General features: G+C 31.0%; 2 protein-coding genes across 4 annotated transcripts; both read left to right on the top strand.

Moving 5' to 3' along the window:
- The first annotated feature begins 1,818 nt into the window (after positions 1-1,818).
- On the top strand, positions 1,819-4,028 carry LOC118053247 (cytochrome P450 93B2). Its single transcript, XM_035064448.2, has 2 exons — positions 1,819-2,795; positions 2,889-4,028. Exons 1-2 carry the CDS (start codon positions 1,917-1,919, stop codon positions 3,555-3,557), a joined length of 1,548 nt encoding a protein of 515 aa, XP_034920339.1. The 5' UTR covers positions 1,819-1,916; the 3' UTR covers positions 3,558-4,028.
- Positions 4,029-10,880: 6,852 nt separating this feature from the next.
- Positions 10,881-14,354, top strand: LOC118053249 (uncharacterized). 3 transcript variants are annotated; one of them, XM_035064451.2, is made up of 4 exons: positions 10,905-11,463; positions 11,621-11,828; positions 13,228-13,251; positions 13,656-14,354. In XM_035064451.2, the coding sequence occupies exons 2-4, from the start codon at positions 11,639-11,641 to the stop codon at positions 14,024-14,026; spliced, it is 585 nt and encodes a 194-aa protein (XP_034920342.1). In that variant the 5' UTR covers positions 10,905-11,463; positions 11,621-11,638; the 3' UTR covers positions 14,027-14,354. The 3 variants fall into 3 exon arrangements, 2 of the variants coding, with proteins under 2 accessions (XP_034920342.1, XP_034920341.1); XM_035064450.2 differs by having other exon boundaries at positions 10,905-11,501; XR_012167724.1 differs by having other exon boundaries at positions 10,881-11,828; positions 13,610-14,354.
- The last annotated feature ends 154 nt before the right edge of the window (positions 14,355-14,508 follow it).

Raw genomic sequence — 14,508 nt, 5'->3', positions numbered from 1 at the left:
TTTTTAAAAAATATGTTTACTTAAAAATATGTTAAATTTATGTATCTTTCTTCTATTGCACTCTAATATGAAACACAATATTCAATAACAACTACATGGTTATGCAACTTTAAATACCACAAAATTCTAACAACAACATTTGTATGAACTTCACTTGAATTAAGCATAAATTTGATTAGAAAGTTTCTCAAGTGTGTTGTAAGCAATATCTAATCAAGTGTGTTATAAATTAATCAATCAACCCACAAATATTTAATATCCTCCTTGGTTATGGATTTTGGCAAAAGGTTTTTTTTCCTTATGGCGAGGTCACAATATCCCTTGTTTGATTCTTTTAAAGTTTTCACATCTCCTTAGTCATGAATTTTGTCTATTTAGGATAATTCAGAGCTTCTTGTACACTTTTGGAAATGAACATAACTAATATTTTATTCATAAAACTTTAAATAGCATAAGGTAGTTGCTCAGTAAAGATATAATAAGCAAAATGATATTTCATAGTCTTTTGAGCTTCTTAGGAAATACCTCTCATGTGGTTTTCACAAATTTGCTTGGTTTTTATATTATTAGATTGGGGTTGTTATATATATATATATAGAGAGAGAGAGAGAAACCAAACTTATTAAATTTAATCAATTCAATGACTGAGTCTTTATTTTTTTTAATTTATTTAGAAATCTTAGCGTTACCTTAACCTTATTTATTATAGGTCGAAAAATTTGTCTCATCACAAAGTATTGTGTTGTTATAGGCTTATTCAAGTTTTTTTTTTTTTTTTTTTTTTTTTTTTTTTTTATATCTTTAATTTTTTATTCCTTGTAACTGGCTTTCTATTTTGTTTCACCATGGGTTTCATAATTTTATTAGTATCTCATACATGTGTCGTGGGTTTCATAAATTGATTCGAGTCGAAAGAATTTTGGAAGGTCTGGTACAGGTGTGAAGATTTCAGATGCCGTCATCGAAAAGACATTAAATGAAATTAAATTTTAATTAATTTATTATGCTAGAGGTCTGTCACCCTCGCGGTGTCTTATATGCTCATTGGATTTGCAGGATATTCAGTGAGCCGTGAGATTAGTCGTGGTGCGCACAAGCTGACCCGGATACCCATGTAAATCAAAAATAAAATAAAAATCAATCACTTCGATGCTGAAAGCGTGAACTTCAATTACAATTACACAGGTTCGAATACCCATGGCAATCAAGCAATCATACAAGTTTCTATGACAGAGAGGCAGCAAAAGATATTGATGCACAAAAAGGCATGGCGAGGAAACCCTGGATGAATTTTCACCATGTAATAGATTATTATTTCTCAAACAAGAGATTGTTAGGTTCCCCATATCATCATAGACACATCATACACCCAGTTACAAATTGTAAAACAAAATTATTCTTAAGTTTTTAGTATCCCGTTACATTAATCTTAAGTTGTTTAGGAATATATTAATTACGAGTATTAAGATGACATGTAGAAGGTGGAGCTCCAAGGAGACACGAACAGCTTGTTTTTCTAGAGGCCATCGAAGAAAACGAGGGGGGCAAAAAAGAAATTCGTCGGCATCGTGTACTTCAATTCATGTTGCGTGTATTGTAATTATGCATTGTATTTTTAAAAATTATTTTTACTTAAAAATATGTTAAATTTATGTATTTTTAATATTCACATATTAAAGTTATAAAAAATACTAAAAAGTATTATTTTAAATACAATATACTTTTTAAAAGCGGGGGAAAAAAAAAAAAAAAAAAAAAACCTAAACTTCCAAACACTCGATCGCTCACCTGTGCGTGTATATATACATACGTCGCATGGCTATGGCAACAAGGAAACACAGGACTCCTTGGTACCAGAGAAAAAAAAATTCTGTGTTTTGGTGTACTTGTTTTAACTACCGTTCTGCTTATGCAACATGATGTTTGAGCTTGTAATAGCTGGTTTTGCCATTCTTCTGGTTACAGTCTTCATCTTAACCAATAAAGGGCATGGCTCCCTTCCTCCTGGTCCCATGCCTTTACCAATCATTGGTCATCTCCATCTTCTTCAACCCCTAATTCACCGTTCATTTCGTGATTTTTGCTCTTGTTATGGTCCCTTAATCTATCTCCGCCTTGGTTCTGTCCCTTGCGTGGTGGCTTCGACACCAGAACTCGCTAGAGAACTCCTCAAGACAAACGACCTCACCTTCTCTTCCCGCAAGCATTCTTTAGCCATTGATCACCTTACCTATAGCTCTTCTTTTGCCTTTGCACCCTATGGACCTTATTGGAGATTCATCAAAAAGTTGAGCACGTTCGAGTTCTTGGGTAACCGGGCACTTAACCAATTTCTCCCTGTACGAAGAAAGGAACTGCGCCAATTCATTGGGGTTCTACACGACAAGTCTAAAGTTTGTGAGAGTGTTAATGTCACTAAAGAGTTGCTAAATCTATCAAGCAACATAATCTCACAAATTATATTGAGTCTCAGGTGTTCAGGGACTGATAACGAGGCTGAAGGTGTTAGAACTTTGGTGCGTGAGGTGACACAGATCTTTGGAGAGTTTAATGTCTCCGATTTCATTTGGTTTTGCAGGAACTTGGACTTTCAGGGGTATAGAAAGAAATTTGAGGATGTGCATAGAAGGTATGATGCATTGTTGGAGAATATTATCACAAACCGCGAGATAGAAAGAAAGAAAAGTGGTGGAAAATACAAGGTTAAAGATCTTTTGGACATGATGCTTGATGCATTGGAAGATAAAAGCTCCGAGGTAGAGCTAACTAGAGAGCACATTAAAGCCTTGGTTTTGGTAAGGAAAACCCTATAAAACAGCAACTTGAATTATTATTATTATTACTACTTGTTTTGTTTTGCTTCTGATTTATGTTGCATTTTTCAAAAGGATTTCATAACAGCTGCGACGGACACAACGGCAGCTGCAACCGAATGGGCACTGGCAGAGCTCATAAACAATCCAAAGGTACTCGAGAAGGCACGGCAGGAGGTTGATACAGTCGTCGGAAACAAGAGGCTAGTAGAAGAATCAGACTCTCCAAATCTTCCTTATATCCAGGCCATCATCAAGGAAACGTTTAGGCTTCACCCACCAATTCCAATGATTGCAAGAAAATCAATTCAGGAAAGCAAGATCAATGGATACACAATCCCCAAAAACACATTGTTGTTTGTGAACATCTGGTCTATTGGAAGAGACTCAAGGTACTGGAAAAACCCATTAGAATTTGAACCTGAACGGTTTCTAAAATCTGAAGGGGACACGGTTCAATCCACCGCCTCGATGGACATTAAAGGGCAACATTATGAGCTGTTGCCTTTTGGTACTGGCAGAAGAAGCTGTCCTGGCATTGCTTTGGCTTTGCTGGAACTACCTGTAACTTTGGCTGCCATGATCCAATGTTTCGACTGGAAAGTGGCTGACCTAGATGGAGTGAAAGTCAAGGGCAATGCTCTTGTTGATATGACCGAGAGGCCTGGCTTAACAGCTCCAAGGTTCCATGACCTTGTGTGCGCGCCGGAACCACGTCCAGCACTCGATAGCTTCCAACCATAAGTGGTGTGGGAGATGCCAGATCGATCTATTTGTTAACATAATTTCTTTACTTGATTTGAAGCTCCTCCAGTGACATCCAGTACCCTACCATCCTTTCTAATCTGGTTGCAATAATCCACAAACCACCAGGACAGAAGCGTGGCGGGTTATCAATAGCAGTGTTATGTACGGTGTTTTCATGTGATCTGAAACCCAGCAGGATTGCCTCTCTAGAAGAGACTGCTGTGATGACGACTAGCTACCTACTCTTATTTCCTTTTATGATTGCCACGTCGATCGTCTCTTTGTATCACTATCTCCTTTCTTCATGGAGCCTTGCTTCCTTGTGTTTCAACTCCATCGATTGTGTTTGAATGATTGCATGTATTCCTTCCTTGATTGCTCGTAACAATTATCGTCCTTTTCTCTTATAATTCCAATGTGTATACTTTAGCTTATACATCTAAATATTTATTGAAGTATTTGATTGTACGTAGTGCTATTGTAAGTAAATCAATAAATAAAAATTGAAATTGAAATGCACTTTATATAAAAAAATCAAGAAGTTGAGATATCTAAATGTTCTTATCTTTAAAGTAAAACTCCCAAAAGTAATCAACACTTCAAGGAAGGTAGCACAATACATGGATACGGACATACTAGTTGCTGTGACCATGCGCTTGCCGAGGACTTATGTCATGCATGTGTATTATTATGGATTTGTAAAAAACTTATAAAAAATTATATGAAAAAAAACTATTGTAATTCATAATATTTTCAAGAAAAATTAAATTATAAAACTAAATTCTCAACCAGCTTAATATTAAAAAAATAAAATAGACAAAAATAATTTTTAAAAAAAAATCATAAAAAAAGAAAAGAAATGAAAATCATGTAGGGAACACTACAGTAATTTATAGTGTTTTGTGAGGAAATATACAATTGTAATTCTTAACCACCTCAATATTAAAAAAAATAAAATCAATAAAGATAATTTTTAAAAAAATCATAAAAAAACAAAAGGAAAAAAAACTATGCAGGAAAACACTGTAGCAATCTATAGTGTGAGAAAATCTACAGTTGTAATTTTCAACTAACTTAATATTAAAAACAATAAAATTGATAAAGATAATTTTGAAAAAAAAAATATAACAAAAAAAAATCATGTGGGGAAATACTTTAACAATTAACGGTGTTTTAAAGCAAATATAAAAATAAGAAAAAAAAATAAAGGAACAAACATGTGGAGAAAGTTAAAGCTAAATTCTCAACTAGCTAAATATTAAAAAAAAATCAATTTAACAAAGATAATTTAAAAAAAAACATGTGGAGAAATATTGTATCAAAACAAAAATCATGTGGGAGGAAATACTGTAGTAATCTACAATATTTTATATATATATATATATATATATATATATATATATATATATATATATATATATATATATATAAAAGAAGTACAAAGCTAAATTCTCGATCAACTCAATATAAAAAAAAATAAAAAATGATCATTTTGGAGAAAAAAATCATAAAAAAAAAAACATACAGGGAAACATTATAATAATCCACAATATTTTTTTAAATGGCAGAGCTAAATTCTCAACTAGTTCAATATTAGAAAAAAATTAGTAAAAATAATTTTGAAAAAAATATACAATTTTTTTTTAAAAATGAAGTCAAACATGAGAAAATAAAAAAAATATGTAAAAAAAGAAAAAATATATTAGTATAATGAAAATAAAAGGACCCGGGAAGTCTAAAAAACATGGGGAAAGCTAGAATATTTTCTCATGCTTTTAAGAGAATTGTTAATATATAAGGTAGCGGCAACATATGGATTAAAAAATATAAATGTACTGTATTTAAAAATCCATGAATAAACTATGTTTATATATATAAAAAAATAAAAGCCTGAACGAAATCTAAATCTATCAAATTTTAAAAGAGTTGAAGTTAAACTTTATGATTTGAGTTCATCATAAATACAAACCGTGCAAGACAATTATATGGAATGAGTAAAGGAGGTGAGTTTTTTTTTTAAAAAAAATTATTCTTCATTATTTTCTTTGCTTGATTATGAATTTATCTTCATAAATTATTTTGATTTGTCATGAAACTTAGGCCAATCAAATATGTTAGCATCCCAATATTAAAAAAGATATATCTTGATTTTTTTAAAATCCAAACTATATTTTTTATTAATTATTTTAGTTGATTTTGAATCCTCAAATCGATTAGGATAAATCAAGGCAACTCCTATACATTTTAGTTTTAAAATCAAGCTAAATAATAATTAGGGTTTGAAAATTTCAAGGTTAATCCATTGACTCAAATTTAATAACAATATCAAATAATTTAATATAATTTAAATATTTAAAAAAAAAACAATTATCAAACAACATACTAGAAATATATACTACTAATTGACTAATAATGGATATGTGGCCCTAGCCAACACGGGAAGGTTCGTTTCACTAACTAAACATTATTAAATGGCAGTTTAATTTTGCATTAAAAGGCTTAAATGATGAAGTCAAGTAATTATTAATTCATCACATATACTAAACATTATTAAATGTAAGTTTAATTTTGCATTAAAAGGCTTAAATGATGAAGTCAAGTAATTATTAATTCATCACATATACATGTTGTCGTCGTTGTTGCTGCAATTAATCCACGTTGTTTATTGGCATAACGTCTGGAGTTGGAGACGTAAGGATTACTTTTATTTAATTTACACCCCTGCTGGGCTGCCAACCTCCTGCACATTGATTACCATGGCAACAACAATATAAAAGCAAGATAATATTACGTTAATACTAGAAATACATTTTTTAATTTTTTTTTATATTTTTAAATAAAAAAATAAATTATATAATTGTCTCGGACACCAACTTGAACGAACATCGGAACTGCTGGTTGGTAACAGAGATTGACTTTGTTTATTAAACAATCACATCAGCCAACAGATACTTGGAATCCAGCTGTGAGCAACATTTATGACATCAGAAGAAAACAGGAATTCGAGGTTTTACATTTTTTTTTTTTTGTTGTTTTGTTTCTTTATTGAAAAAATCACATTTTCTCTAACTGGTCAGAATGTGTCCACGTGCTTCATTCACATTAGACTTCATAAAACTGATTTAACAACGGCTTATTGCTTAATTGCCTGCGATATTTTATATCTGGCTGTGTCATTACTATGAATATTCGGGGTAATTTACATGTATTTTAATTAATATTAAATATTTTAAAATTAATGGTCATATAAAACTTTTATGATAGAGCTTTCTGAAAAAAAAAATTTATTCACCAAGTTGCCATCACTTGCCTTTTAAATTGGAGTTTGATCTTCAATAGACCTTAATTATAAAGCGAGAGGGTACAGGCGAGGAATCTCTTTCACGCAGTAGAAACGGACAAGATTGCAGGTTGAATTAATTTGTATCGTGATAGTATAATAATCTACTATAAAATGAATTATAAAATTTAATTTTTAATAAATTTAATGTTATATGATTAAATTAAAAAAATAACTTGAAAAATTACTCGAGTAAATATGTTAAACTCGCAATCTATATCATGTAATCAAGATAATTTAGTATAAAGCAAATTGAAACAAATTATAAAACTTAATTTTCAATCAACCCAGTGTTGAAAGATTAAATTGAAAAAATCGTGAGTTAACTCTTAAAATCTTATGATTTTACAAGTCAACATGTATCTGACATACTAAATTAGACTTAAAACTCGAAACTAGTAAAATCGTTTAAAATTAGTAAACTCAGTCCAATTTTACGAATTTACTAAATTTGTGATATGAACCAAGTCAGGTCCAAATTCAATTTTAAAAATGTTTGCTAACTAGTTTTGTAAGATTGAAATTTTCAAGTCAAATGGAGCAAGGGAACATAATATTTTAGAGAGTCAAAGTTAGTAAACTAATATTGTCAAATATGTCAAATAAAACCTTCGTGTACTGTTTGGGATGAGCTATCGGTGAAATTTTTCTTCAATTAAAGTTGGGATAAAAACTAGACATCTGAAATTTTTCAACCATATAATGTAAGCCTAATAATTCATTCAAACAAAAAAGAACGACATGTTTGAAATCAGGACTCAAATTTGTCAAGAATATACAAAAATTGAAGATTCAAGCTATATGGAGAAATTTTAACATGAAGACTTTTTTTTCTTATTTTATTTATTTATTTATTGAATTTTTAACTAAGTTTATGTGTCCTTTCTACATTTCAGTGATTCCTCTGTATTGAAAAATTTTATTTTAAAATTTTTTATTCTTCATGTCATTAATTTATTTATTCATACTATTTATCTCTCTCGTTTTATTTAGATCACTCATTGATCATAACATTGTTGACTTATTTTATTATATTTTAATGTAATTTAATTTCTTGGCTAGAATTATCAATATATAATTAGTTTAAAAAAATTACTTATGATTTTACGATCCGAGTTTATATTGTATTTTTCATGTCGTGTCAAAAAAGTATTTTGACAACCTTGATCTTGTTTATTAGATCAAAAATACCATACATGAAAAAAATAATGAAACTCAATTCCTAGCAAATCTAACATTGAATGATAAATCATCACTATTATAGTTATTATTATCATTATCATTATAGATATATCACCTTTATTACTATTATCAATAAGTAGTAGTAGTAGTACTACTACTACTACTATCATCATCATCATCATCATCATCATCATCAATACAAGAGGTATATTTTGATTAATTTATTTTTTTGTATAATATTTATACGCAAATAATTTTAGAAAAATGCATGCAACCTCATGTGGTTTTCTTTACTAGGATCTGCTATCAGCCTGTGGTAAATTCATGAGAGAAATCCTTCAAAATTAGTCTTGCAGTCCTTGAACCTCAAATGTCTGTTTTCCTGATTAAGAAAAGAACTTCTAGCTTTCCTTTTTAGTTATTACAGTGAGGCTTGGTGCGCGAGTTCTTATTTTTGCGTGACATGGTAGAAGTGAGACTCAAACTTCTTTGGTTCACGCTTTTTTTGTGGCCCTTTTTTGATATCAAGTGGTGAATCTATTACAAAAATTGAACTTAATTTTGTTTTACAAGTTACTGGCATGGAAAAAAAAAAAAAAAAACCCTTCATGACAAAAAGAATACTTCCTCCTTTTAGTTTCTTGAATATCTGTGGAGGAAATGCAAGAATGGGGACCCTCTCCTGAAACGATGAATTTCTTGGGGTTTTGTTTTTGTTAAATTATCACAGCAAAGTTGAAAAGTTTGAGGAATTAATATAGTTTAGAAAAGATACATCGTTTTATATTATCGTACTTCTAAAATGTAATATTCATTAAATAACATGTTTTTAAAGTATAATATTAACTAAATAAATGCAGTTGTGAACCCGAATCATACACTACAATTTTAGTGTTTTTTTATTTTTGGATTAGAAGAAAATCTTATTTTTTAAAAAATATATTTTATAGGTTCAGATAAGCAAATAAAACTCTAATTATTTTAAATTTTTATAAGAAATATACATTCTAACTCCAACTCAAAACCTGTTATATAAATCTCAAATTTTTTATCACGCGCCACCACTCAGGAGTTCAATCTTAGCTGCTAACAGCTGTGGGAGCAATTGGGATAATTAATGACAGTACTGGATAGCTTTGCTGCACTGTCGGGTAACTCTGCTGTGGAGCATGTTGTGGCAGTATTCGATAGCTTTGCTGTGAGTTACGTTGTGGGCGCAAGGGGATGTTGAATCATAGAATTGCTGTTCGGCAAGCGAGGTTGATAGACAATGCCGAGATAAATAGATAAGTTATATTCATGTATTTTTAGATTACTTGAATATTATATTATTTAGTTATTTTATATTTATTTTGCATATATATATATATATATATGTTTTTGTTTTTTCTGCATTCATGTGGTTAATTATGATGATAGAATACGAGGATATAGAATATACTGAGTTGAGTTAGAATTTATTAATTGCAGTTTTTTTTACTAAAATTTTTAAGTGGAATAAAATTTTAAATATATTTTTTATATAAAAAAAACCTTATTCAGATTTTGATAAAATTATAAATATTTTAACTCTTTAAAATTATAAGGTAAAATGATATTTTTTAGAATATCGTGATTTAAAAACATGATATTTTATTAATATCAAGTTTTTAAAGCATGATTACATTAAACTGTGCTATTTGAACAAAACCCTTTCATTATATGCTATTTCAGTATTTAATTATATTTATTAATATCCAATTGTTTGATCATGTAGCAGACTGGGACAAAGAAAATGGTTCCTCAGGCATGTGTGATCAGACTTCCTCGACATTTGAGTGAAAATTCTTTGATTCAATCTGCACTAATTGTAGTTTTCTGAAACGATAAATATTGGGTTTGACTCCGTGCTAGGGTATCTCTCACAGAGAGGAACACCAAGTTATGAAATTGATTGTAATATTGTTAAGACTTATTTGCATGTCAATGATCTAATGTTTTGGTTGGTATAATATAATTATTTTTTAAAATTAATTTTAAAATCAACACATTAAAACAATTAAAAAATATAAAATATAAAAAAAAAAAAATCAAAATTTAAAAAAATATAGTCTCAATTGTGTTTCCAAACACTTCTTTAGTTATGGTTTGGTATTGTAGTGAAAAATATTTTTTATTTAAAAATATATAAAAATAATTTTTTAAAAAATCAAAATTTTGAAAAACATGATTTATTTTTATATATTTTTGGATATTTTTGATGTATTGATATAAAAAATAATATTTTTTTCAAGATAAATATACTTCCAAAAATCACTTTAAAACAAAATATTATCGTACTTTTAAATATATTTTAGTGCCTTTTTGTTACAGTGGCACACGCAAAAAAAATTAAAATCATGGTGTATAGTGTGATTGCATCAAAATATCAAATGTAGGCTTGGAGTGTTTTTTTTTGTATTACAATCTTTTTGTTAAGGTGTTTTTTTTATTAAAAAATATTAAATTAATGTATTTAAATAATTTTAATAGATAAATAAAAATATAAAAAAACATAATCTTATTTAAACACATTTTGAATTAAAAGATATTTTAAAAAAGCACTAGTAGATAGCCGTCAATTCATGAGGGTATGACAAACGTCCTCGTAGCATGGAATCCGAGAATGCAGAGCTATGGTCCCAAGTTGTGCTGGCGATTCCCTCTCATGGAAGTTACTTTTGCTAGAGATTAATGCCTACGAGCGATAAATACTAAACTTGTGCCTCAAGGACCATGGCCTTTAATGTTCATGAAGACCCTCCTGTATTATCAAATACCTTTAAACCAAATATAGCCCTTGCTTAATTTTATTTTTTTAACTTTATCCTTTGGAATCAAGCCTCTCCAGCAAAAAATGGACAACAGTGTCTATCTGTTATTTTGATTGTGCTCATCAAAGAACAACAAGTGTTTATCTCCAGTTTGGTTTTTCATGTATTTCTTCGAACTGTTTGATAAGTAAGGATCACACCAAGTTACAGCCTGTAAACACAACCAGATTACTGCAACTTCACTAGCCTCTCAAATCTTATTTAACACCAACAAATGTAGCAATCAGAATGATTAAAGAAAAGCAATGGAGTGTTAGTAATATAAGACTTAAGTACTAATGCTCCACTTAAACATTTTCTCCCTTTCCCACAGTATCTCTCCTTTTCTCTGACAACAAGTTCACTCATTTCCAAGTCTTGTAAATTTCCTTTTCACTTTATAGGGATCTGGGGTCTCTTTTATCTCCTCAAAAAACTCAAAAACAGACATTTCTTTTACGCACATTCATTCGCTGAAGTTGCATTTTTTAGTGAGGATAAAGTAGAATCGTTGTCGAGTTTTGTAGTTGGACTACCTGATCCCCAAATTGTGCGTGACCCACATCTTGAAATTCTGTGTTTTTTCAGGTTCTGCAAATAAAAGTTTGGTTTTTGATATCTGGGTTTTGGTTGTTTAGCTCATTTCTTTGAAAGCAAAAAATAAAGTTTGGTATTTTGGGTTTTGTTTCTTTGTTTTTTGATTGTAGAAAGAGGGAACTGCAGAGATGGCTTATACATCAGAGCATTATGGGTTTAGTAATGGTGCTTTACGGGTGGTTTTGGCGCTGGTGGCTATGTTCTTTGTTGTCTACATTGTTGGACCTGGATTGTTTTCGAAGGGGAGTTCAAATGATGCGCAAGCTTCATGCTTTTGTGATTGCAGTTGCTCTGAAGTGGACTTATCATGGACATTAGGTGAGTAAAAGCTTCTTACCGACCTTTCTAAACATGGTTGTTAGTTAGTTTGCATTTTTGGATCTGTTTTGATACCATAAAAATGTGCCTTCTTTTAGTAGATTTTTTACTTCTGTATAAAAAAAATGCACTAATTTTGTTTTGAGAGTTTAGTTTTCAGTTTTATGGTCTCTTTCGATGCGTTCATAAATGGCAATTGATTAATCAGTAATCTGTGTATGTGATTAACACCACTTTATGTTATGATGGATAATTTCTTCAATGAGATTTATTCTGATAAAAAAGAAAAAGTCTCCAATGTAGGCTGGTACATTTGATTAGTCCTTCAAGGGATATGTCCTGCCAATTTATGCTAGGAAATAAGGAAAAAGCATAAATCTTTGGTTGATTTAAGTGAGTATGGCTTGTGAGGTTGAAGGTTGAAAGGGTTATATTGAAAACCCCAATTTTAGATTTAGTAAATGTCTTGAGGTTTTGTGAGTTCAGAGTAGTACCAGGAATACAAGGTCTCATTTGGTGTTATACTATCCTTCTGTGAGAAATTTATGAGGCTATCCTTTCATGCACATTTTTCATCATCTATTTTTTAGTTTTATGGTGGTGATTGCACCAAAGTATTAGTTTTTGTCAAGCTCATGCCCAAAGAACAACTTCAAGTGCGTTCATGGTAGATTTCCTGTCAACCACATGAAACACGACATCAATTTGTATCATACTCCAACGAAATGCTGTTAGTTAAGTGAAGAACTGTCTCCATGGCAGATAGCATGGACATTTGTATGAATCTCTGCTTTAACAAGCTGAAAAGTTGAAGGAATTCACCTTGGTTGCAAAACTTTTCTAAGTTCAAAAGTGTTCATCTGTGTTATCAAACCATTTGATGTTAATTAGAGTGTTGGAATATTGGCTATTTTCTGCTTTGGGTTAAAAGGGCTTTTTTTTTTGTTCAACTCGATGAATATCAAAGCAGAACACCAACTGTAATAGTTTTTTTCAAGTCACATAAACATCATTAAACAATAGCACCATTTGGGTGCTGATTATATGCTGAAGGTGATGCTAGGATACTCCCCCTTTTTTTTTCCCTGATTGGATGCTAGAGTGCCCTTTTATTATGCATCTAAATTCATTCCCTTATGAAATGAAAATGTTCAAATACACTTTAGGGAAGCACTAGACTTCTACATAGAGAATCTGAAATCAGTGCCACTTTTTTTTTTTTAACATTTTACGTGCTAGAAATCGGGTACATAGGCGGATTTTCGTTAGGGATCATTTTGGTCTTGATTATCTGTTTCTGTGTATTCTGAAGTTACTTCAAAAACCTTTAGCTGCTTTCCTTCCTGTTAAAAACATTGATGTTTCCAATAACTTCGTTTTAACATCTCTTGTTCTGCAGAATTTATCAACAACTCATATCCAGGTCAGTCCTACTTTCTTTGCTGTTTAAACTGTGGTTTCCTTTCCTTTCCTTGGAGATTGAATGAAATGGCCCCCACATTTAAACCTTTATACACATGATTTTTGTTCATCAAATCATGCTATTCAACATCCTCATGTTGAAACTTTGAAATCGGACAAAAGATTTGCTTCCTCTTTTCTGTGTCGAGTTTTGAACTAACAAAATTCTAATTGAAGGGAAAGTTCAGTAAATGAGATTTTCATACTGGAACATTTGCTCACTTCACCAGATGAACGCCTTTCTCCATATCTTAATTGCATATACAATTAATGGAAGATTTATACTCTACTAAAGATGCTTTACACGTCTTCTTTGTCAGGCTAGTTTTACCAAGTTATCAGAAGTCTTCTATATTGTATTTGCAGAATGTGGCAAACACGATCCAGAAATAAGTGAAGAAATGAAGAAGGGTGTAGCTGATTTAATAGCAGAGGAGATTGATTTACAAAAAAGAGTAGCTAATGAAACATTGGAGCAGACAAGGAATTTGGTAACAACTGCTAGGAGAATTTCTTTACAATATCAAACCGAAGCACAAAAATGCAGGGCGCACACAGAAGCTTGCGAAGCAGGAAGGGAGAGAGCCGAAGCTGGACTGGTGGAGGAGCGCAAACTTACAGCGTTGTGGGAGCAACGAGCTCTAGAACTGGGGTGGAGAGAAAACATAACTTATGCAGACAGTAACACTATTCATAGCCTAAAAAAGACAAATCCGATCGGAGAGGTGCGCCATTAAGATCAGCCAAGAAAAGAATTTTGACACATAAGTTGACTCAAATATAACCCCCTGCCATCAAATCAAAAAAGAAAAAAAGAAAATCATTAGGTTTTAGAATGTGGAGTAGCTTGTTTAACCCTTTTTTACAAGGGTCTCTTGTGTATATAAATATTCTTTTTGCACTTTTTAGCTACTCTTTTCAATATGAAGGAGTCATCATTAGGATGCCTTGTATGCAAAGGAAATTAGAACACTGGAATGATTATACATAAATGATTCTTCATTTCACCACTCTGATACAAGCATTTCTTTGTAATTTTATTTACTGCAAAACAAAATGATTTTTCTTTGAGCTGTTGTAAGGGAATGAGGGACGTCCAGCAAGGAGATAGATTGGTTTCGTTTTGAAGCTTTGCCATAATCCCTTCATAGACCCTAATTGTATGCATCCCATGCAAATACCTTCTTCCAATTTTTACATCTTTCAGAGAAATTTCTAC

This window comes from Populus alba, chromosome 13, assembly GCF_005239225.2.
Source record: "Populus alba chromosome 13, ASM523922v2, whole genome shotgun sequence".
NCBI lineage: Eukaryota > Viridiplantae > Streptophyta > Magnoliopsida > Malpighiales > Salicaceae > Populus > Populus alba.
The sequence above is the reverse complement of the archived record's forward strand: the minus strand, read 5'-3'. Positions and strand labels throughout refer to the sequence as shown.

Coding starts and splice junctions, on each gene's coding strand:
- LOC118053247 (XM_035064448.2), top strand. CDS start 1,917: ATGATGTTTGAGCTTGTAATAGCTGGTTTTGCCATTCTTCTGGTTACA. Junction 2,796..2,888: donor ACATTAAAGCCTTGGTTTTG/GTAAGGAAAACC, acceptor ATTTTTCAAAAG/GATTTCATAACAGCTGCGAC.
- LOC118053249 (XM_035064451.2), top strand. CDS start 11,639: ATGGCTTATACATCAGAGCATTATGGGTTTAGTAATGGTGCTTTACGG. Junction 11,829..13,227: donor GGACTTATCATGGACATTAG/GTGAGTAAAAGC, acceptor CTTGTTCTGCAG/AATTTATCAACAACTCATAT. Junction 13,252..13,655: donor TATCAACAACTCATATCCAG/GTCAGTCCTACT, acceptor TTGTATTTGCAG/AATGTGGCAAACACGATCCA.